Raw genomic sequence first — 23,289 nt, 5'->3', positions numbered from 1 at the left:
GCTACTTTTTTTTTTCATGGCATATATGATGTCACAGATTTTTTGTAAAAACGTTATGATAATAATAATAATAAATACACACATTTTATGAAAACTATTTATGAATCTATTGTGTTCTGATGGTGAAAACCTGGACGATTTGTTTAAAAAAATTAATTAAATACATTTTTTCCATAATAAATTGTTCACACACACAATTCATTGTGGTCTATAATATATTTATTTATCTAGTGAGCATTGATGCACTGTGGCATTTCACAGACACTTCTGAGAAATATTTAGGGCATTCCGTTTTGGAATTGTAGATCCTTACAGCACTAAAAAATGGCAAATGCACCATATACACACTACGTAGTGAGTAGTGAAGGTGTGAGTGATCGAGCGGCCAATGAGGACAACAGAAGTTTATCAAAAATGAAAGTTTTAATTTTTCTCAAAAAATGTAAAAAGATGAACAAACTGGGCCCTTAAAAGAGGTCAACAGAAACATAATTAACTCAGGCAAAACCTTTAACTTAACCAACTGAACAGACCAAGTAACAGAAACAAACTGACCTAACCAAAGACAGAACAGGGGAACATATATAGTGGCTGATCATACCACTTGAGAAACATGGGGGGGAACTAACATGACTACACAAACATTTAACAAAGACTATAAAGACAAGACTAAACACAAAACTTGGTCTCCTAGTGGAAGAGAAAAAAATCAAAAACTGAACAAAATGAATAATGACCAACAGAAGCAAAGCAAATAAACATTAAATAAGTCCATTGGTTTCTCCCCTGGAGGCTTCAGTAGATGGTGCCTTCCTAATTGCCTGACTGGAGTATTTAAAGGCTGTGAAGACTTGAGCTCCTCCTTTGCCAGTCCTCACAGCACAGCTCCAGGAGCAGAACCTCAGCCACACCCATAGCGACCAGTAGCCCCCTCAGCACTGGCAACTCAAAAACAGGTGACATTAATTAAACAAACCAAAATAAGTAAACTAAACAAGTGTCCATGTGCTAGAAATTATTGAAAATAGATAATGAATGTATATTTTAACTCAAAGAAATGTGTGCATTTATTCAAGAATAGAGAATCTGAAATAATAAAATTAAAAAGAAAGTGTGCAATGCTGAAGGGAGGTTACCGCCATGTTGTTTGTGGGTGTGGCAGGGTATGCTGCCATCACAGAAGGTATTCAGGCACAACGAAAAAGTTGATTGAAAATGAGCATAGGCTTACTCCACACTAATGTTCCCACCTCAACACAATTTCATTACTGCCACACTGCAAAAACTATACCCTAGAAAACAGAGGTTTGTCTGTTGTTTTGGCTAAAAACAGCATAATGGTAATAAAAAAGACCGCTTGGAATGCTTTTGCAATAGATCAAAAGATGATCAGAGTGTGATTGCAAAGGAGAAAAAGTAGATATTTTCTGTAGAAAATGTAGCCTTATTCTTGCTTGTATTATTTATTTCCATCCCTTTATAAAACTTGAATTTCAGTTTTTGTGTTTAAGTGATGGCTTTATCAAATTTCCTGTTTTCAGGAGGCTGACTCGCTCAAGTCCACCAACAAGATATGCCGCCAACTGATTTATCACTTGTCTCCCCACTCCAAGTGGAAGAGACAGGGCGTGCCCAGGAGGAAGACTCAGGCCTGGTGGGTGTGTGTGAGTGTGTGAAGCCATGCCAACACTCCTCAGAATGCAATGTCCCAGGGGTGCTAAATGCCTCCTGACCAAATGCATCAGTGCCTCTTAAAATTCCCCAGAGTTGCCCTAAAATTCTGAAACAAAAAAGTTTTCAGCCTGATCCAGCAAAACTTTCTCCCTTTGAGATCTGTACCCCGAGAGCATCCTTGGCTTTTAAGCTGAATCAGCAAATGTCATTTTCTTGTATATGTCAAATGCAAATTTTACATTTTCTTTGACATTTTTAGATACAATGAGTCTAGAATGTTGATGACTCTTATGCTAACATTTAAAATTTATGATAACCAGAAATGAATTTTTCACTAAGCACTATACTTTTTTATTTTGAGTTGCATATTTTCCCCTTATTCTGCACGGTTTTTAGGTATCTGGGTAATTTTATTGGTATTTTTCCATAATTCACTTGAATCATCACTTAACTGAACTCCTTTCACCTTGACATTGTTTTAAATATTACATACTGCCATAGAGATCTTTGTAAGCAAGAAAAAACACAATCGCAATTTAGTAATTTAAGAATTCTTAACCTGCTGCTCATTCCAAGGCTTTTTAACTTAAGATAGGAGAGGAGAAAAAGCACAACCTGTAGGTGATGAATTTAGGATAGGTTAAATTACAGGAAATCTTTTAAACTATACAGCAGTGTCAAACCAAGATGTAAGAAAAACCACTGTTAAAAGTTGGTGTTTGCCCTCTATTAACATAAGCTAATTTTAGCTTATGCTAACTGTCTAAATGCTAACTTATCAAAAATATTAAAGCATTCATTCCACATGTTTGTAATGGCACTATAACTCAATCAGCGTCAGTCTGTTGACATTGTACTTTAGGATCAATACTGCATGTTTGAAACAGGTGCCAGGTAGTTTCCCTCATGCAAAAGCAAAACTAAACTAGAGCTGTGCTGAGCAGAGCAACTTCCTGTTTGAAGCCTATGAGCATTGAATTTTCAGCTCTTGAACAGCCTTATTGAGCGTGTTCCAATAATTGCTAATAACTGCTGTGGCTGTTTTTCCCTTCTAGTTACCCATAAAGGCACAAACTTACTGTCCATCTTTGCCCCTTCATTGAGCCAAGTAGGTTCAAGTGGAAAAGAAGCGTGCTGTAATTTGTCAGAGTGAGTGTTCATTGCTGTTTGTCTCTGAGCTTGTGGTCATGTCAGGTTGTCTGTCCAGAATGTAATCCACCTCCATCCCATTAACAGCCAGGACAGGCTCTGTTCCTTTCAACCATAAAGAGGATTATTGAGGGGGGAAAAAAATAAAGAAAAAGCTTTTTTTAATTTTGCACTTTATAGATTGCAACACATGATTTTACCCCTTGGCAGTTGCACGACTTGGTAAACAGTTTGTATCTGAGGCAAAATAGAGGAAACAAGTTCTTCTGATGCTTGATGATTTCGCAAGAGATTGGAGGATTTTGGAAGAGGGGGGTGTGAAGTTGAAGGAAATGGCACTCAAAAAGAGTGATCAAAGTCGCAGCAGTTCAAACTTGTGTTCAACTGACAGTAATGTCTTTATGAATTTACTATGCCTTAGTTCTCCAAACCGTAATTGGCCCCAACTTGCAGGTTTCAGGGCTTTCAAGGTTCCTTAGAATCTGTTTTTGAGACCTCCCACTGACCTGCTACTGTGAAGAAATACATAATCATAAAACTTTACATTTCACTTGCAATATGTCCCTCAGGCACTGTCATTTTAACATAAACAGCGTGATATGCAACAAGATTAGACTTGATTTTGTCAGGAGGCTATAATAAAAAAAAACACTCCATTGAGCTTGTCTCAGCCAGTCAGGGTTACGTAAGCACGGTGCTAAATCCTGTGGCAGCCCCACACTCTGCTGATATAACCAAGCAATCCACTTCACAGATATACAATAAAGCCGCACCCCTCATTTGTTGATTAAAAATGAAATGAATCAGGTCATGCCTCGGAGGAGGAGGGAAGAAATAAGAGGAAGAGCCTCTTCTTGCCCCATTTTCTTGCTGGTTTTGAATCAAAACAAACTTCTAACACAGGATAATCATGGCAAAAAGCACCTTGTCTTTTGATATGTGTATTTTCAAACCAATTTAAATCTGAACAATAGGGAAAACAAAAGAGAAATATTTTTATCCACAAAAAAAACAATGTTAGAATGTAAAGAATATTACATATAATCAGACAGAAAATATGTATAATTTTTAAACTATCTTGCATCAAAACATTCAAAGCATCTTTTTTCTGTTGCACTTGTATTGTTGCTTTAATGATCAGAAGTCGTTAGTTGTTTTGCACAGGTGCAATGTTGTAAACCTTTTCCCTGAGAGTTTTTAGAACAGCGTTCATGTCTGAGCTTGTTTCTATTTAGAAAGATGACTTTCAGAACAGTTGTGACAAAAATAAGTCTTGCAACACCTTTAACATGTGTTTATTTCTTTTTCCTCAAAGTGATTGCCAAAAAAGATTTTAAGTAAAACTCCCAGATAAGTCACTTATGAGAATCTAGGATTTTGGAAATGCATGACTGGACGGTTTGAGGCAGACTGTGAGCACTTTAGTTCAAAGACGGCTTTTACTTCCTGATGCAATTGTTATTTTTTTCTGCAGATGATTCTTTTTTTTTGTCTCTTGTTTTTTTGATAGGCATCAAAATGACTTTAATTGAGACAAACTAACTGGCTACAGTTGTAAAAGCTGGAATGATATAAAGAAAATTCGAATCAAATATTGAAGCTTCCCGTTTTGTTGCATCAGTAATGGGTGGGGAAGAAAGTGTAAATAGATGGATGTCAGGAAGTAGAGAAAGACTTGCTCTGTGCCATCAGTCCCGCCTACAACTCAGAGGTGAATTTCTAATGAACTCCTTCCTTTCTGCAGAAACTCTGTCCTAGAAAACAATGCTTTTAAAATAGATCAAAAGATGATTGGAGTGGGTATTTAAACATGAAAGTCTGTAGCTATAGCAACACCAATCAAACTGATGTTTAAATGTCAAAACCCAATTTGTTTGTAGTCAGCAGAAAAAAAAGTTAAAGGTCACCCTAATTGTAAAATCTGAAGAAAATGTCACGCTTTTGGTGTTTTTTGGTAGAGATTAAATGTGGTACTATACCAAAACCCTGTGGCACACCACACTTGAAGAGATTAGCATTGCTCAAGTGACAAAAAAAACACCAGTGTTAATGGATGCCAACCTGCTCAAACAAACATATTCGTTGGTAAAAGAAACAACAGACTCAAATGAGAAAAAGAAAACTTGAGTTCTATTTTGTCCCACTCTCTTGGTAGCGATATTTCAAAATAACACTCAACAAAACAACAAAGCAGGCTCTCCCAGTGAGCTCATTAGCAACCGCCATGTCTTTCACAGCCTGAGCTGCAACCATCCACACAGCAACAGCATGCCACTGTTAGACTCAAAGCAGACGGTTTCTTTTCTCTGGGAATAGGAATATCTTTGAATTAAATTAGACATCACAACATTTTCAAAAAGCTTCCCTTTCATGTCATTTTTTTTCTCCTTCTTCTTACTCCTGCCCATCTTTTCCTCCATAACCTCTCCACTCTCCTTTCCTGTTGTCTTCCCCCTGAACCTCCACTCCACCTTGTTTAAAATCCCCTCCTCGCATTGATTTTCTTGCCCTCTGTCTAGTGAGATCCCATTTTGTTCAACAGTTGCCATACACAGCAGTTGTGCAGTTTGAGCTGAGGCTCTGGGGAAGCGCTGTGTCAGACGGAAAGTGGAATCACTGCAAGGTTGCTCCATAAAAGTCATGTTTATTCTTCCTTCCTTAAGCCTCTCTCTGAAATCTTCAAGAATTCTTTTTTTTTCATGCATATTACAATAAAATTGTACAAATTTGTTTCCTTTGTGAACTAAATCAAAGGATAAATGCAGCTGCACTTTGTGGTATAAATTGGTGTGTTTTAGTGAAGTCAAAGCTTGCAGTTGAAAATGTTTGGGAGATAACATAAAAAGCATAAATCTGCCCAAATGACTGAGGGCATCTTCGCTCAGTTCATATCATAAATGCCACATAAGTCTGTCCCAGGTATGGCAATCTCATTTCTCTCTGCAGCAGCAGGAGCCGTATGTTCTGGGAAGCACACTTTCGCCGATTCCCTGGAGGGGGGTTGCCAATGTTTTCGCGATTGATATTGAATTTCAGATTAATGAAGCTCATATTTTTTATTAGACTCAAACTGCCATTGCAGCAGGGTTTGAAGAGATTGGAATCTTCTCATAAATTCACTTTTATTTGCTGCCGAAAGCTGTGTTAGATCAGCTTTTGCAGACGCAATTAAAGAAATTACTGCAGATAAAGAGCAATATCTCTTTACATTTTCTGCATCAGCCTTTTCAAAATACTAGAAACACTGATAAACATTGTTAAAAGTTTCCCTGATCACATTGCTTTGTGAGATTCTTTTAAATGCTGATAGTGAGAGTGAAGAAGGTGTCTGTGACAGCTGTCTGAGCAGGTGTCATTAGCTGCAGGTGAGTGCTGGAAACTGTCTGAATTCTGATAATTGACCCAGACCTCATGCTGCTCACACCAAAGCTCCTCTCCACCCACAGCTCACAGAGCTGCAGAACCCTTCCAAAAAATCATTTCCTCATTTTTTTAGTATTTACAAAAAGCTGGATCGTGGCTGACCACAGAACACAGACACCTCACAAATTAACTTGCAGAATAGTACAAGTTCTGCTCAGTGAGTCAATCAACATTGAACAGGACTTGTTCTTACAAGTGAACATTTGACCAATTTATCACGAAGATGAGGTTTAAAGTCATCTAATCTTTTTTTATCTTCACTTTAGAAAATCAGCTTTCTTTTTCCTTATTGTCCTACATTTCACCCATGCTATCTAAAAGCAATAATAAATGGCTTTTCTTAGCCAAATGTCACCAGAAATTAGAGGATGTTGGCTCTTGATGAACTTGTCACCCTGGTGAGACAGAAAATTGGCCAGATGTCTGCTGCTGCTGAACAAATTCTCCAACAAAAGACAAACGATGCGGTTAACGTAAGGGTAGGTAGTTCAACTCCGGTGCCCTTGAGCAAGGCATTTGAATTTGCCTTCAGGGGTCACCACAGAGCAGAGATTTTCATGCCACATGCCCTTCCTGATACAACCCTGTGTTTTATCCGGGCTGGGGACCAGACTTCCTTGTGGCTACATGGTTAGCCAGTAGCATGAAGGGTCTTGCCTATAACGACCCACACTGTATGAAGCTTATTGCACCCCCTGGGGAACAAACCTGTGGCATCCCATACACCGGCCCCACATGACACTGAGCCATCCAGCCGCCAAACATGGTTTTTTGAATGGAAACCGAAAAATTACATGTTGATGTCTTATCATGATTAGAATCGAAACATGAACTCCACTGAGATTTTTGTTAACTTTATTTGGCAGGTGTGAAAGCTCCCCAATCTGAAAATAAGGGTGCAGTCCAGCAGCAATGGGAATTAACACTGACCAAACACATCGGAAGTGAACTAAGAAACCTACATCAAGTAAAAAAGGGGAAAGTCTCCTCTGCAGTAAGACAGATTAAGTTGTTTTTATCTTTGGTATTAAAATTACTTTTAGGAGAAAGTAGAATTTGAAATCAGACCAAGTCTACATGACAATATTTTTTAGTAATAAACTTAATGATGATACATTTCCAAATCTACATTTTTGTAAATTTGTGTCCCCTTAAAAATTCTCCATTGCATTTATGAAATGTGTTCAAAGCTTTTCTTTTTTCCACCAATCCTTGGTGTGAATCCGGACTTGAGCTCCACAGAGAATCAGGACCAGCGGTGGTGTGAACAAGGCAGTGAATCAAAAAGATTTATCATTATTTACTGACTGTTTCACGGCGGTTACATTCTGAAGCAACATTGTCAGATTCTGTGTGTATCTAGCTGAAGCCCACGCCTTTTTCCCCTCTGCTGCTTCATTACCAGTGCGCTGTACTGTGCCTTCATACGTCGGTGGAATAATTTCCCTAATCTTCACAGGACTTACCTACAGTGGAAAAGCATTCATGTAAATTTTGTTGTAATCTTTTGATGAATATTTTTGCAAGGGAGATGAAATCCTCTGAAATGAAAGTCAAACATGATTTATAAAAAATAAATTTGTCACAGAAATTACAGGATCCTTGGATTTTTGCATTCTGCTGTATTTTAAGATGCATGCTAACTTTCCTTTCAAATCATGGTGTTGTTTCACTCTACCGCTGCATGCTTGTGATCATTTAAAAACCTGCAGTCCTTCCAAACATATGTATTTTCATAACTAAATTTAAATTACTTGAAAATTTTTATTGAGCTGCAGTGCTGCAAGAAAATTCAGTCTTCCCTAATCACTAAATGTTTTCTGCCTGCCTCAGCTCAGCGGCTGAAAGCTCATTTCCACATGTGGCACTTCCCGTCATCCTGTCATTTCCAATTCAAACTACGGCAAGCATTAGCCCATAGAAAAACTGCCGAGGCATCTTCATTACAGCTGCAGCGTGTAGTTGTTTAGCCTGTAAAAAGTTGCTAGATGTGTAATGTCTTGGAGTTCTTTATTTCTATATTTTAGCCATCCCCCTCTACAACTTCAAAAACATCTCTCAAACCTGCCGAAGGCAGAGCGTTTTACTTTTTTACTGTTACATACAAAGGAAAAGATACAGTAAAATTCCCCTTAGCTGCATTTTTGTGAGTCCTGATAGTCCTGATCTCCTTAGAGATTGATACATCGCTTCTAATATTTTTTTTATTTTTTTTCTTTATTATACACAGTTTTGTTTTATATTCACAAATATTTCATTATTATTTAATTTTTATTAAGAGCTGCCATTTTTGAGATGTTCAACACCGACATGATGTTGACTGAGGAAATGCCCACTCTTGCATAAATTAACATTGTTTAAACATTCATCATTTACTGTCAGGAAATTTTAGAATAAACATGATTTTAAAAGAAATAGCTATGTGTAAATTTAATTGACTTTAATCCCATCTTGGAACTTGTTTTTGTATTTTTACGCCATCTGGTATATACTGTATAGTTAGCATCTGTCACATTTGAACTAGTCACATGCTTGTTTAGCTGCCTCTGCAGGGGAAAGCTGCAGGCTGTGAGATACATCATGTTTATGCCACTACACAATTATTGTAATTCTGCTTAACTAACAAATAGGTACATTTTTTGCATGAAATTCACATTTTTGTAAAAGCGTTCAAATCTTTGGAATTGAGTTTTTTTATTTTTCCATCATTTAAGGTGGGGTCATCTAACCATGGACTGCTTGAATACTAACAGCAATTATAGTTTTGTCGCCTTTTAACACAAAAAACCCTGAAGAGGCAAAATCGTGCTGTTTGAATGCTATGTAATTTTAATCAAATGAGTTTACACTAACATTAACTTTGACTTTGGCATTTGGGAATAAAAACCAAGAGGAATGTAATAGAAGAGATTTTTCTGCCACTTAGACCCCAAAAACCCCCAAATTACAAAAGTTTTGTTTTGCTAAATACTCAAGAATATGTACATAACAGCATACATACTGTGCAGGCAGGTGTGAAAACATGCAGCCATCATAGAATGCTTTCAAAACTATAATATAATTACTTATTTTTGCCAATTTACAAAGTGAGCTAACATGGAACTTTGTCAAACTGAGTGAGGTAATTTGTAGAGTTATGGTCAGATGTATTATTAACCAATGACACCAGACAGGTGTTAATGATTATCAAATCACACGTGGGTTGAGATCCAGTCTTAAACTGAAACCAAAACTCTGCCACCAAGGTGAGGTTGTGGAAGACAGTTTCATGTCAAGATTCACAAGGTAGTTCTACTGCATCAGCAAAGTCTCTGCCAGACAAAGATTTCAAAGCAGACTGGGGTTTTGAGATGAGATGTTCAAGCTCTTTTGAAGAAGCACAAAGATATGGATAACCATGACGATGGTAGACATGGTGGTCCATCAAGGAAACTAAATGCTGCAGATAATACTGAAATCAGAAGATGGCCAGCAGTGGCCTTGGTACAGAAGTGATTGAAACCAGTGGGACCCAGGTACATCCATCTAATGTTTAGATATGTCTGGTCAGAAGTAGCCTTCATGGAAGAATTCAGGCCAAAGAGTCAAACGTCAAATGTAGAAAAACAGGATGTAGAGACTCAAGAATGCAGGAAAAAAGCAGCAGGTTTTCCAGACTGATGGATCAAAATTAAAAATATATTAAAAATATTTGGTCGTAGAAGGCAGTTTGTTCATGAAAGGGCTGGAGAACAGCATAATAATGAGTGTCTGCAGGCAACAGTGAAGCACGGTGGAGGTTCCTTAAAGGTTTGAGGCTGCATTTCTGCAAATGGGGTTGGAGATTTGGTCACAATTAATAGTGGGAAAAAAAGGCAGATTCTCATCCATAATGCAAAACCATCAGGGAGGGGGATGATTTACTTCAAATTTCTTCTGCAGCAAGATGATGACCACAAAGTCATTAAGAACTGTCTTCAGCATAGAGATGAGCAAGTGCTGTCATGGCCCCACAGAGCCCCCACCTTAGCATCATGGAATATGTTTGAGATCACACAAGAGACAGAAGAAAGCCTGTCCACAAAGATGTTTGGAACAGCCTATTAGACAAGTTCCCTCACAAACTGTGTGCAAATGTACCAAGAAGAGTTGATGCTGTTTGAAGGCGAAGGATGATCTTACAAAAAGTTGATTTCGATGTGTCTTTTTTCTTTATTATTTGCATTTCGTTGGTTTATGGAAATGACAAACAGTTCCATTTTTAAACCATATTTTACAGCAATTTCTACACCTGCCTAAAACTTATACTCGGCACTGTGTGCTTATTACATAAGCATATTCAGACGTATACCTATATGTATAAATTCTAGACTAAATGTTTCATTCCTCTAATGCAGCAGTTTCCATGCCCTTTATCTAGCACAAAAGTGCATGCATCATCTACAGATGACACATGTTTTACTTCTTTTTATGAAGCTAATAAACACCCAGCAGTGCTCCCACGGAGCTCTGACACAGCAAGTCTGACCTCCAACTCCTGACTCCCCAGGCGTGTTTGAAACCCGCCTCTTTTCCAGTGCTAAGCTAGGCAGTTGAAACAGCTGCTGGTCAGGTTTCCACTCACAGAAAAAGAATCTTACTTGACTCCATTGCAACACCAACCTTGTTGCCTTTGCTTTCCATTTGACCTCCACTTTGAAAGACATAAAGATCCTGCCACCATCCTCTTCTATTAATAATTGAGGGCTTCCCACAGCACAAACAGATCCTGCAGGATGAGTAGAAGGAAGGAAGATAAGATCAGAGTTTTTCCTTTGAGTCTTCAGGGCACAGGGCTTTATTGTATAGTAATCAGAAAGTTATACGGTTTAATTAGTAAAACTTTTGCTCTGTTTTTTCTCATCAAACAGAAATCCAATATCTTATTGTATTCAACGAAGTCTTTAATGGGTCCAAAGTATTTTTTTTTAAAAGTCAGTGCTGTTTTTTCTGACACCTCACTTATGGAATCCCTCCCCTTTAGTCTGATTCAACTTCATTTTCAACAGTGGCCCTAAAGTACAAATTACACCAAGAAACCACTCAACCCAAAAACATTAAAGATCAAAACAACAATTAAAAAATCAAAACAAATAATAAAAAAAAACATTACATTTACAAAATCAAATCAAAATGAAAAAAACAAAACACAATTTTCAGTTCAACTTTCGATTGAAATAATGGGCAACTGTCATCATCCAATCAGCAATGTCATATAGTACCTAGCTTTTCCGATTTCTTCTTTTCTTCCATTTTTTAACATTTCAGTTTGATTTGTGGAAATTACTTTTGTTTTCAAAAAAAAAATATTGTTTTTTTTGCAAAGACAGCAAATCATAGGTACCATGGGACATCACTGATTGGATGATGATGTGTGTCCATAAATTCAACCGAAAGTTATTTGGCATGAAGTAATTCTGGAAATGCAATGTACTAATCTTAAAACTTTTATTAGTCTGCAGACATTTAAGACCCATTTGAAAAAACCTAAACATCAGCACTCAAATGTCATCATCCAATTACCAAGGTCTCATAGTACCTACCTTTTCTGGTTACTTTGCATTTAGTGATCCGTTGGTGTGATTTGTACTTCAGGGCCACCATATTTTTCCCCCATTACCCAAGCTTTCTGTCTGAATTTGGAAACCTGTTCATTTTATTACTAGTTTCATAATAGTGACTTTGCTTATCACAGATGACACAATCATCCTGCTTTATGGTATGCTGTTGTGCAATCCCAACTGTTTTCCAAGGTGTTCAATACTTTTCATGATATGCTTCAGTTTATGTTTATTTTTAGTATAGTGCAGTGTATCTTGTGTTCCCTCTTCTCTCCTTCATGTCTGACATGTTTACTGCATTCATTGGCACAGTCCCTTTGAGAATTTGATGATGGAGTAGCTTAAAGCTCCTGAAGGTTTATTGCACTCAACAGACTCTTGAGTCCTTCTTTACCCTTTTTCTAATTAAACCCACACCTTCTGACTTGCACAAAGGATGATCGAGATTAACTCGTTCGCATTTACAGACCCACTCCCATGAAAAATTTGCTTTTAGTGCTTTTTTTCTTGTGGCAGATTTCTTTTCTGATGAAATAGGGCATACATAAAGAATATTAGGCTTCGAATTGCTTTTCCTGGTATTTATTTATCCAAATTGTTGTGAATCAGGGGCAGATAAAAAATACAGTTGGAAGAGCTTTGTAGGTGTGACGTAGAAGCTATACTGTGACAAGGCACCAGCTTCGTTCTCCATTCCAATGCATCCACTTCTATACGACGACATCAATGTACGTCTTCGTTTTCCTCGTCCGAGTTGGCATCTGACTCAAAACTAATCGGCTGGATAGCTCCAATATTGCTTGCCATTTTTGTTGCACCGGTAATGTCATGCTACTTTCAAACTGGGCTCAGAAACGTACGTTCAAGCAACCACTTCCAATGAAATGTCTTTGATAATGCACGAACATGAGCGTTTCTGGCTTTGAGATTCAAAACCCTTGCATTCACATGTCGCTGCTCAAGTTCTTAAGTTCGTTTTTGGGGTCTACATACAAACCGCATAGTCATTGATCGTGTGTTGAAAGTTAAACCAGTTGAACTTTGACCAGTTGGGGACTCGGATTTGGTAGTGACATATGGATAGCGTGCTTTTCAAAACACAAAGTACCAACCATTTGAAAAGGAATCATGGAGGAGAAATATATGATTGGGATTTGTGCCTGGACGGAACTATATGACACTAAAGCTTTCATAGATCAGAATAAAGCTGTGAAAGAAAAAGCCTGGAGCAAGATTCACAAGATTTACACTCCAACATTTTGCACCAAGTGTTTTGTAACTGTGAGTACGTGCACTCATATCGGGTAACAACAGCTCAGTGTAAATACTGTATGCTAAAAGCGAGTTCAAGAACCCGCATTCATAAACCTTTTGCTGTATAAACACAGCAAAAGGTTGGGATGAGGGGCTGTAAGCTATATCAGGAGAGAGTGTAAACAGGTGGATGATGGGAAGGGGGCAGGCTTACTTTACACCAACAGTCCCGCCCACAACTTAGAGGTGAATTTCTAATGAACTACAGCTGCTCTGCAGAAAATGGCATAATTACAAGTAAAAGACCACTGGGAACGCTTTTACAATACATCAGAAAGATTGGAGTGGGGCTTTAAATGGTTTTGAGTGCATGTGCGTTCAGAAAGCATCCTGTCTCTTAAAGTTTTATCTTAAACAAACTGACAGATCAAAGATGTCCAAGTGCTGAACATCTCAGAGCTGCTTCATTTACAATGCACAATGGAGGCAGCCCTAATCAGCCCATCCGCTAAATGTTTCACTGAAATTTAATCCAAATCCAAAAGAGCTTTGAGGCTATTTTTTCCTCCCCAGAAAATGTGCTATTATCCCTGTGAAATTATAGGACAGTGGCTGGTATGTGCAGCCGCTGCCTTTCACAGCATCAGTTTGACAGTTGCATTATTGAGGAAAAGGCAGATTCAACCATTTGCCCATGAGAGAGGGCTAATTAACCCAGGCCAGACTACCTTAAAGCACATGAAGGAAGTATTTGATGCTTAACAAGAAGAGGAATCAAATTACTCAAATCTGCAGATGAGATTTTCAGCACTGAAGCTTACAGTCACAAGCATGAAGGCACACAGAGATAAAACATGAGAACAGAAATCAAGGAGCAGCACAAAGTTGAGCCTGGCAGGCTCTCCCACGCCTCAGTCAGACTTTCACTCCTGAGTTACAGAGACGCCTGAAGCCAAAACAGCACAGATCAATTAGAGGAATAAACAAGTCAAGACCAAACCATTGATGAAGTGGCATTGATCAAGCCTTCTGTTTAGTCTGTGAAAGGGCGTCCATATTCAGCGTTTGGTCAGACAGGGTTCATCTGAACGAATCATAAAGCATTTGTCTTCATGCTGGTTATTTCTTCACAATCATGAATGTAATATTTTCTATTAACAAGGTCAGAGAAACCCTATTCTAAACCACATCAATGATTGATTTCTAATAAATAGAAAGTCCAGAATTGTATTGGTTAAATGGTAAAAATAGAAGCAATTGGAAAAAAAGGAAGATTTCAGTAAATTTTAAATTTTTCTGAGTTGTTGATCAAAACTGCTTAAAACCTTGTATATTTGCTGTCCCCAGACCATTGTATTTAAGAATTTCTTGAGAATGCACTTGGGGAAAAAAATTCTGTTTTCTTAACTTTCTTGGAGACTTTCTGCAGACACTTGCTTTGTCTCGTCCTCGTCTGACCGCAGCTGGCCCTTTTCTTGGCCTAAATCCACATCGTTCATCTGCTGCCAAAAGGCTGCGAGTGACTCCCTCCAAACACTGCACAATTTTCATCCATCCTGTTTAGGTTTCGCTACATTAAAATGTCACCTCTTTTTGGATACTTGGCTCACCAAAGCAGACTGGTATGACCACTTACACTTGCTTACAGCTCCATAGTCATAGTAAAAATAGAGCCCAAAAATTAGACTAAAAACAGATTATACTTCCACTATAGGATAATAAAAGTAAAGCAATCGAGTCTCATGTTTTAGAAAAATAAACAGTAAACGTGATTTTTTTTTTTTGGTAATCTAACATTTCTAAGGCCCAAATCTTGTTTTTTTATTTTATTTTATTTTTTTTACTTTTAACAGATGGTCAAACCTGGCTGGTCCTATAAGAAAAAAATGATTGTCCTCTTAATCTAATAACTAGCTGTGGCACGCTTGGCAGCATCAAATGCAATCAAGCTTTTGCAATAATTGGCAATGAGTGTTTCACATCTGTGCAGGAGTTGTAGTCCTCTTTGAAAAATTGCTTTAATTTATCTGCACTGGAGGGTATTTTCAGCAAAAACGGCCTGTTTGAGGTTGCAACATGATATCTTCCTTGAGGGTTAAGATTTGCAATGATAAAAAGAAATGTATTGAAATGTATTTCCTTATGGTTTGTTTTGATTTAAGGTGGACTCCCCCACAGATGCTATTTTTTCCAGTTACTTTCTATTTTGTGTGAACACTAAATGGAGCTGCAAAAAACAGGCATAAAGTTACTCCAGCAGTTTTAATAATTATCTGGATGAGTTTGAGGTTCTGTGATTTCTTCATTTGTGGATTGTTTTTTTTTTCTTACTCTGATTTTTGGATTCCCAAAAAGCCTCAGGAATCTCCTGGATTGATGAAGGTTTATCTCAGTTTCATCTGGTTGTCGTTCTGTTCAGTACAGTGGCAGTAAATATGTATTAGGTTTTGTTGCGTACTCTGTGCAAGCGTTGCTGTTAGCAACAATTTTAAAGGGCTTTTGTTATTAAGGCATTAAAATTCAAACATCGGCCTCAGTAAAGTCTTTGCTGGACTCACAAGCAACATGACTGAACATGTAATCAATAATAGGCACTTTAATGCATTACCAGGACATACGCCCCCCCCAAGAGTTTAATTAAATCCCACAATAAATGAGCCAACTAAAGCTTCCACCACGCCCTCCTATATTTGTTGATTTTACTTATTTATATAGAGAGATTAAGTAAAGCAGAACTTCGTTTTGGGAGGGGCAAGACAGGATGCCACTGGCTTTTATTCACACCCCTGTCACAATGTTGCTTTATTTTTCATGTTGAAATATAAGTGAGCGTTAAGTCCTGACCGCGTTTTCTTTGCCTGGTTCATCCCTCACGCTCTCCGTCTTTTCTCAGCTGTTGAAACAGTTTAGTTTCTTTAAAAGAAAATTGATGGGCAGAATGGTGAAGCAGGGAGGCAGCAGACTAATGACGAGCACTTTCCTTTCACTAGGAGAGACAGCCAGACTGAGCGGAGACTAACCTGACACCAAGTGGCACAGGAGTATGGGCTGGAAAATGTGTGTGAACGCAGAAATCAATCGATATGCCCTTTAAAGGTGGAGACTTAATGTTCTCTAAAGATGCATATTCACATAAACCTGCTTGTACGTGGCAAAAACCCACAGAACAAAATTTCAAATTGACCATAGTTTATCTGTTGTGCTCTGACAGAAGATTTTTATATTCATTAGTCTATAACCATTGTCTCCAGAAAAGATCAAACAGCTGCAGAATTATGATTTATGCCGTCCAGTGAGGTGTAACAGATTCAATCAGTCGTTAGCAGCAAGCTGTAGCTCTGAAACCCTTCTCTGTTTAATGGAAATGTGCAGGTTTTCTTTTCACCTTTTCCATGTCTTTGCCTGCAGCATTAACGTGACAAAGCCCAGATGTTTCATACCTGTACGGCTTATGTAACAACAGAGCCGGAGGGAGCCCTGTTCAAAAAATTAACAACTTCCCGGAGGACAGACAAGCTACGGAAAGCAATTAAGACCCTCGGATTGAACCCACATTTTAACCGCCAATAGTTTGACACATGAGACTAAGTTCTTATTAGATTGCTGCAGTTACAACAGTAACTCCTGAGGATGTCAATAGATGGATTTCCTCCGGTTATTTGTTTTATTTTTAAATGAGTCTCGGCACAGGGGATGCTAGCAATCATGAAATGATTATGTAGACACATTTTTTTTTAAGCTGTGGGATGTGAACCACAGCAAGCAGGACTGGCAGTCACGACCAACGCGATGTGGCTTTTTTCTTGTTTACAATATTATGGATTGATTGGGATGGACTGAGGCATATGCTGTTGCTGCAAAAAATGCTAGCTGTGCTGCTGGGCCTGCAGCCAGCCGAGCAGCCTGTGGGTGGAAGTGTGTTCACCAAACCCGGGGGCAGTGGATTTGGAAGGAAGTCTAAGGTTGTCTAGGTTCTGTCTCATTAAAAACACATTACATCTCTGCCTCCCCATGAGCACATACTCTTTGCTCCCGCTACATGGACATGTAAGAGGAAAATCTGTAGAAGCGACAGGAACCCCCTCCTCCCATAAATAAATCAGTTTGGACAATTGTTTTATCAGACTGACACAGAAACTCCAGCGCGTGCCTGCAAACCTCCAGAAGTCACAGAAATGGGTCAAAAATATGTCGCAGATTTTCTGCATTGCCTTAATGTTGCCGCGAACGCTGATACATCTGATAGACCAACATGAGTTAATCAATGTGAGATTCTTCTCTGTTTTTTCATGCCTGTTTTTGAATATTTTGGTCTTTTGGTCACAAACATGGACGAACATCATAGCTGCAGGCTGATATAAATGTTGATGGTCATGTTGTTCTGTTCTCAGAAATTCTCATGAGTCTGAGATAGCCCGCAGTCTTTTCATCCCAGCAACAAAGTCATTCCTACTTTGATAATATGCTCACACTAGTACTAACCAACTACTTATCAAGCATTAATTTCAAGAAAATGTAGGTATTGTTCTAAGTTGCATTCATAAACAATAAACTTGCAAAACCTTCTTTTGGTTTTCAATTACTTATAGTATAAATGGTTCGAAAAAAAAAATAAAGACAAGCAAAACATATTTTCTTCTTCGAATAACTGACAAGATCCCCTTTTGGAGCTTTTTTTTGTTTTTTACAAACCCCAAGATTCATTAGGAAAATATTGTATTCACTTTACCTAAAGGGCATGAGTGATATTTGAATAAAATAATTGTTTCTAGGACTCATCAACAGTTTAGTCCCATGTCTCGTATATATATATATATATATATATATATATATATATATATATATATATATATATATATATATATATATATATATATATATATATATATATATATAAAAAATGGATTACTTTTTCTTTCTATAGATTAAATCGGAACATTAAGGATAGAATGTATTGCTTTTTATGATCAATTAACTATTCTACATTTAATTTAATTAAAATTGAAATGAAGTTTTTTCAAGCAGAAGAAATAGCTAAAAAAGAAAGAACGAGTGTATTTCCTTCAGCAGATATAGTTCAGCGAGTCTGCACAAAAGAAAGAGGTGAAAGAAAATGAGCAGGAGAGAAGATGTGAGGGAGGGAGAGACGAATTATAGCCTACGCCTGGAATCAATAATCTTACGAATCACAGCATCGGTGTGCCACAGATCTTTCTCTTTCCCTTAACCAAGCAGAGGGGATGACAGATGCAAAGAGCGCAGCCTGTCGATTTATGAGGCTTGCAGACAGAGGAAAGAGAGATGCAGGGAGTGTCCTTAGTGCTCCTTACAAGCTAAAAGAGCTATTAAAAATAAGCAAGTTCAGCTTTTCATAGCATTCAGCAAAATAAAGTGTTTGACTTTTCTGTCACCTGTTGCTCTGTTTTTAAACTTAAAACAGTCCAAACAAAAAAAAAATACTATTTTCTAATGACAGTTGATGCTCATATTCATCCACAGGGTTGCTGGAGCCTATCCCAGCTATTGTTGGGCAAAGGCAAGGAACCACTAAACAGGTCGCCAGTCTGTTGCAGAGATACACAATTACTCAATAGGGACAATTTAGAACCAGCAGTTAGCCTATGAAGCATGGTTTTGGACCGTGGGAGAACGCTGGGTGCACAGAGAAAACCCACGAGGAGAACATGCAAACTCCACACAGAAAGGCCACAGCTGGGATTTGAAATGGAACCTTGGTCAGCTTCTTTGAATTGTCCACCAATTCTCATACATTTCCCAATTTGTGCTTTATAGTTCCTAACTCTAGAAAAAATGTTTTTAAAATGCCTTTGAGGTACATTTTGCATTTGTAATAAGCTAAAAAAAAAAACAAGAAGGAACATTTAACATCTTTCCATGAAATAATCCATCACATAGACCAAGTACACTACGTTAGGACACGCTTGACTGTTTAATTTATGAGTCTTACTGCCTGAGGATTCTTATTAAAATTGCCTCTTTCTGCTCATTTGGGGAATTTAACAATTTGATTCCCTACATGGTTCAAATGGAAAAAGTCCGGCAGTTAATTGTCTCATTTTGTAAATGCTGCCGGCTACCCTGTCACTCCAAAAATGCAGACATAGGTGACCAGATGTAAAAAAATAAGAAAAAAAACATAAATAGGCCCTGTCAGGCTGGCAAACCCAGTTACCGGTACTTGTTTTGCTTTATGAGCCATTCTGCATAGTTTTTTGAACGCTATTGTGGGTGTTTTGACTTGAAGACTGTGGATGCTGGCTGCTTTTCACAGACATTTTTCAGTCTGTGAGCAGAACTTTGCTGTTAAGTGGTTCAGACTGAGTGACATGGAAATGCTAATTCCCTTTTCTGCATTATTGCTTGCTGAATTCTCCACACTGGTAGAAGCTGCTATCCTTTCTGTGCACATTGCACGTCCTCAGACCTGTTAATAAAGGTGGTTCCTGATTAGTTGTTTATCTTTATCTAACAGGTTACAAGTACCAAAAAACAGATGCATTTTAATGGTGTTTGCCAGAAATGGCCTCTTACAGTATAGATCGGAGATCCAATTTGTGAACCAAAAGATAATCAGTGTTTTTCTTGTCCTTAAACAGTCTGAAGACCACCCTAAAGAAGAAACTGTCAGGTGACGTGATCAATCTGTCAGGAATTCCGCTGTCTGGAAGAGATGTCCACCGTGTGGCCTTCTATCTTCAGACCGGCGGTGAGGCGGTGTCAGCCGTGGACCTGAGCTTCACTATGATGCAAGATGAGAGCTTGCGGTTGCTGTTGCCCTACCTGAGCTGTCTGCCCAAGCTGACCACACTTGCCATCAATGGAAACCGCCTGACATCAGCCATTCTGAAAGACCTGACGGACGCAGTGAAGGACCCTAAGAAGTTCCCCAGCCTGGCATGGATCGACCTGGGCAACAATGTCGATGTCTTCACCATCCCACAGCCACTGCTCGTGGCCCTGCGCCGCCGCTTCGGTTTACGCAGCAGCCTGCCCACCATTTATGAATACAGAGAGGAGCAGGCTTTCGGGAGCTACAACCCAAACATGGAGACGTCAGTGGAGGAGCCCAGTCAGTATGAAGAGGCAGAGGAAGACGACAGAGAAGAAGACAGGCTGGAGCTTCAGGCTTGGGGCTTCGGAGAAGAAAACATGCCAAAAAATGTGCCGCTCCACTTCTGTGGGAGTTGATTTCTCGAAGCAACTTTCTCTGTGGATGGAACATCTTTTGCCCTCAAGCCCAACCAGCTTTTTGGCATCAGAGTTACCGACGGTGTTGACACTGACCCTGAAACTCAGACCTCAACAATATTAACTGCATAGAATCTCCCTATGAATGCTGTGATTTTTGCAGGTATATCAGCAGCTGAACCTTCAGTGTAAAAGCATTTAAGGACTGACATGACCTTTATTCACCCAGAGAAATTATTTAGGCTTACTGTTTTCCAGTGTTTTTCTGCTTCAGCTTATGTTTTTTACCACACAGGTTTCCATTATCTTTACATGTCCCACTGAAGAACATGGGGAGTAAGTGCCTTGCACAAGGGCAGGTTAGTGGGTAAGACATGTTTCAAGGCAGTCCAAAAGTGTTCAGACACTGTTAAGTTTTACACATTTTCTTTGGTGTCAGATTCATTATTAAACAATGGTTTTTAATCCATGACTTTTTTTAAATTTGACATTTTTTAAACCACAAAATAACCTACAACCTCTGCTCCCATCAGACAACAATCAAATTAAACCATGAAGCATGATAGAACCTCATCAAGATGATCCAAACATCATCATTTTATGTTGTTAAGCAAAGGAGAGGAGCAAGCTTTGAAAAAAAACGTTACATTAATCACAGAAAATCTGCAGGAGTGAGTTTACAAAAGTTTTTTGTGGACCCTAAAATCTCAGTTCATTCTCAGAGCTCAGGATCTTGGGAGTTGAAGTTTTTCTCTGCTGTAATCGAGGAAGAGGACCATAGAGGACAGGTATAACCTGGATCAACTACCTAGTCACAATCGGATCAGTCAATGAAAAGTTTTCAATTGAAAGTTGAGCAGCCAGTTTGATCCTACAGGATCACGTAAGGAGATTATTTCACCAAATGATGTGCCCCCAAAAAAGGGTAAATATCCTTATTTGTATTTTGTAGATGTTAAAAGTTGTTTGAATTATTGACAAAAATAAGTATTTTATATTAATATGAAAACTTATATTAAATCTATAAACCTTTTCATCACAACTCTAAACTTTTTTTTTTTTCATTTTCGTCTGTTTTGTTCATACTTCTGCTTCATTTTGCCATGCAATTAGTAGAATTCCTTATAAACAGAAAGAGAAACAGGCCTATTGACTCAACATATTTAGTTCTAATCAAGAAGGATTTCAACTAAATTTCAAAAATACTGATCTCCATAAAGATTCTGTTTACTGATAGTTAAGCGTTGCCGGAAAAGCACAGATGCACACATGCAGACCCCTTACAGAGTGTTTGGGTGTGAGCCACCCATGAACTGATAACTGTCTCCATCAGGCCTCATTATGCCCCTTCAGCCATACTCATATGGTCTCTGCAAACAGGACTGACCCCAGATCATTTTGTCCAATGATTGTCTAAAACTGCTGCCATTTATGAGTCAGACCAAAACCTACAAAAAAGACGACCATTTCTTTTTGCAAAGAATTTTTGGACACGATGATTAAATAAAAAAACTGTTTTTTTGTATTCTCTTCTCCAAAGTACATAAAAGTCACTCTGTTGTGGCATGGATTTATCAAAGCACCTTCTGTTCAGCTCCTATTTCTCTTATTTGTACATTGAATTTACAGGTTTGAATGTTTCTTGTTGCATCATTTTGGACCGCAAATGCAGAAAGTGTATTTACATATAATTATACTGCAGCCGTCATTGATCCCACCTGCAGAAATTCATTTCAGTTTGTTCATGATCTTAGGAAAAATTTGGTTTGTCTGGGAGCCAGAGGATGATCAGAGTGTGTGTCTGAGTTTGTTGTGGGCATGCAGAGTAAATTACTACCTTTGATCATGGAAATGTAAAAAAACGCTTGCACATTTGCACTTTTTGCACAGCCTCATCCGCAAACATAGACACACAAACATAGACAAACATATTGTGTTCTTGTGTCCAAAAAAAAAAAACAGTTAAAAAGGTTCTCACTCATATTAAAATATTTTTGCTTTTTCATTTAAGAGTTTAATCTTATTGCATACGTGTTGTGTTGGGATAAAAATAAATAATAGAAAATGGTACATCTGATTAGATTTTACCATTGAGATACCGCTTGGTGTTTGCCTGATTTTGTTTTTTAAATAAATCCTTAGAAAAAAAATATTTGCTTTTTCTTCAATGTCTGAAACAACACACACACAATAAATCATCTTGAGCTTTTGTTCATGACAAAACTACATTTTTGGGATAACCAATGAAACAAGTGTTTTGTCTTAAATTGTTAAAGTATGCACAATTTCTGTATTGCATAATTTAACAATACTATTCCAAATATAATCAAGTTTTTCATTTTCACTTCTATTTTTATCTATAATAAAACAATATTTTTCATTCATTATTTAAATTAGGAGGACTCAGACCACTTTTTCTTTTTAAAGAAGCATATTGGGCAGGGGTGTCAAACATACGGCCAGATGGTTCGATCCGGCCCAGTCATGCAGAGTAAAAATTAAAAGGATGTTTAAAAAAGAAAGCACTTTCTAGTCCATTCCTGTGGCGAGTTAGGATTGTTTTAAAGAAATTACTGAAATGCGCAGTTCCACCACTAGGAGGAGCAAAGGAAAAGCAAAACAGGTGAAACAGCATCAACATGTGCCAAAAGCTAAACCTAACAGCTCTGTGTCTGGGTAAGATCTAGTTTGGTTCCTCGTGAGTCTCACCACTGTTACATTGCTATAAGAATGATCAGCAGTGACACCCTAATGACCAGGGGCCTCATTTATAAACGTTGCGTACGCACAAAAGAAGGTGTATGCCACTCTCTACGCAATATTTGAGATTTATAAAAAGCAAACTTGACGGGAAAATGTGCGGTCCTTCACGCAAGCTCTGACCCAGGCGTACGCACAAAAACGGGTGAAATGAGAAACGGCGACACCGTCGGCAGATGGAAGAAACACGTGAAAGTGAAAATGACAATACTGCCTCTCATAAATAACATGAAGACTTCAC

At 38.1% G+C, this 23,289-nt stretch overlaps 1 protein-coding gene across 2 annotated transcripts in view; it reads left to right on the top strand.

Moving 5' to 3' along the window:
* LOC101163592 (leucine-rich repeat-containing protein 75B) overlaps positions 1 to 22,438 on the top strand; it is a 32,583-nt gene extending 10,145 nt beyond the window's left edge. The window contains exons 3-5 of one of the 2 annotated variants that reach the window (XR_002874305.1): positions 1,542 to 1,654; positions 19,697 to 20,451; positions 20,584 to 22,438. Coding sequence is in view for 1 of the 2 variants with exons in the window: in XM_004074932.4 (XP_004074980.1) it covers positions 1,542 to 1,654; positions 19,697 to 20,288 (705 nt within the window). In the remaining variant the exon portion in view is untranslated. Of the gene's footprint in view, positions 1 to 1,541; positions 1,655 to 19,696 lie in introns of both variants that reach the window. The other variant, XM_004074932.4, reaches the window with a different exon arrangement.
* The last annotated feature ends 851 nt before the right edge of the window (positions 22,439 to 23,289 follow it).

This window comes from Oryzias latipes, chromosome 12, assembly GCF_002234675.1.
Source record: "Oryzias latipes chromosome 12, ASM223467v1".
Lineage (NCBI taxonomy): Eukaryota > Metazoa > Chordata > Actinopteri > Beloniformes > Adrianichthyidae > Oryzias > Oryzias latipes.
This window is presented reverse-complemented; position numbering and strand designations above follow the sequence as displayed.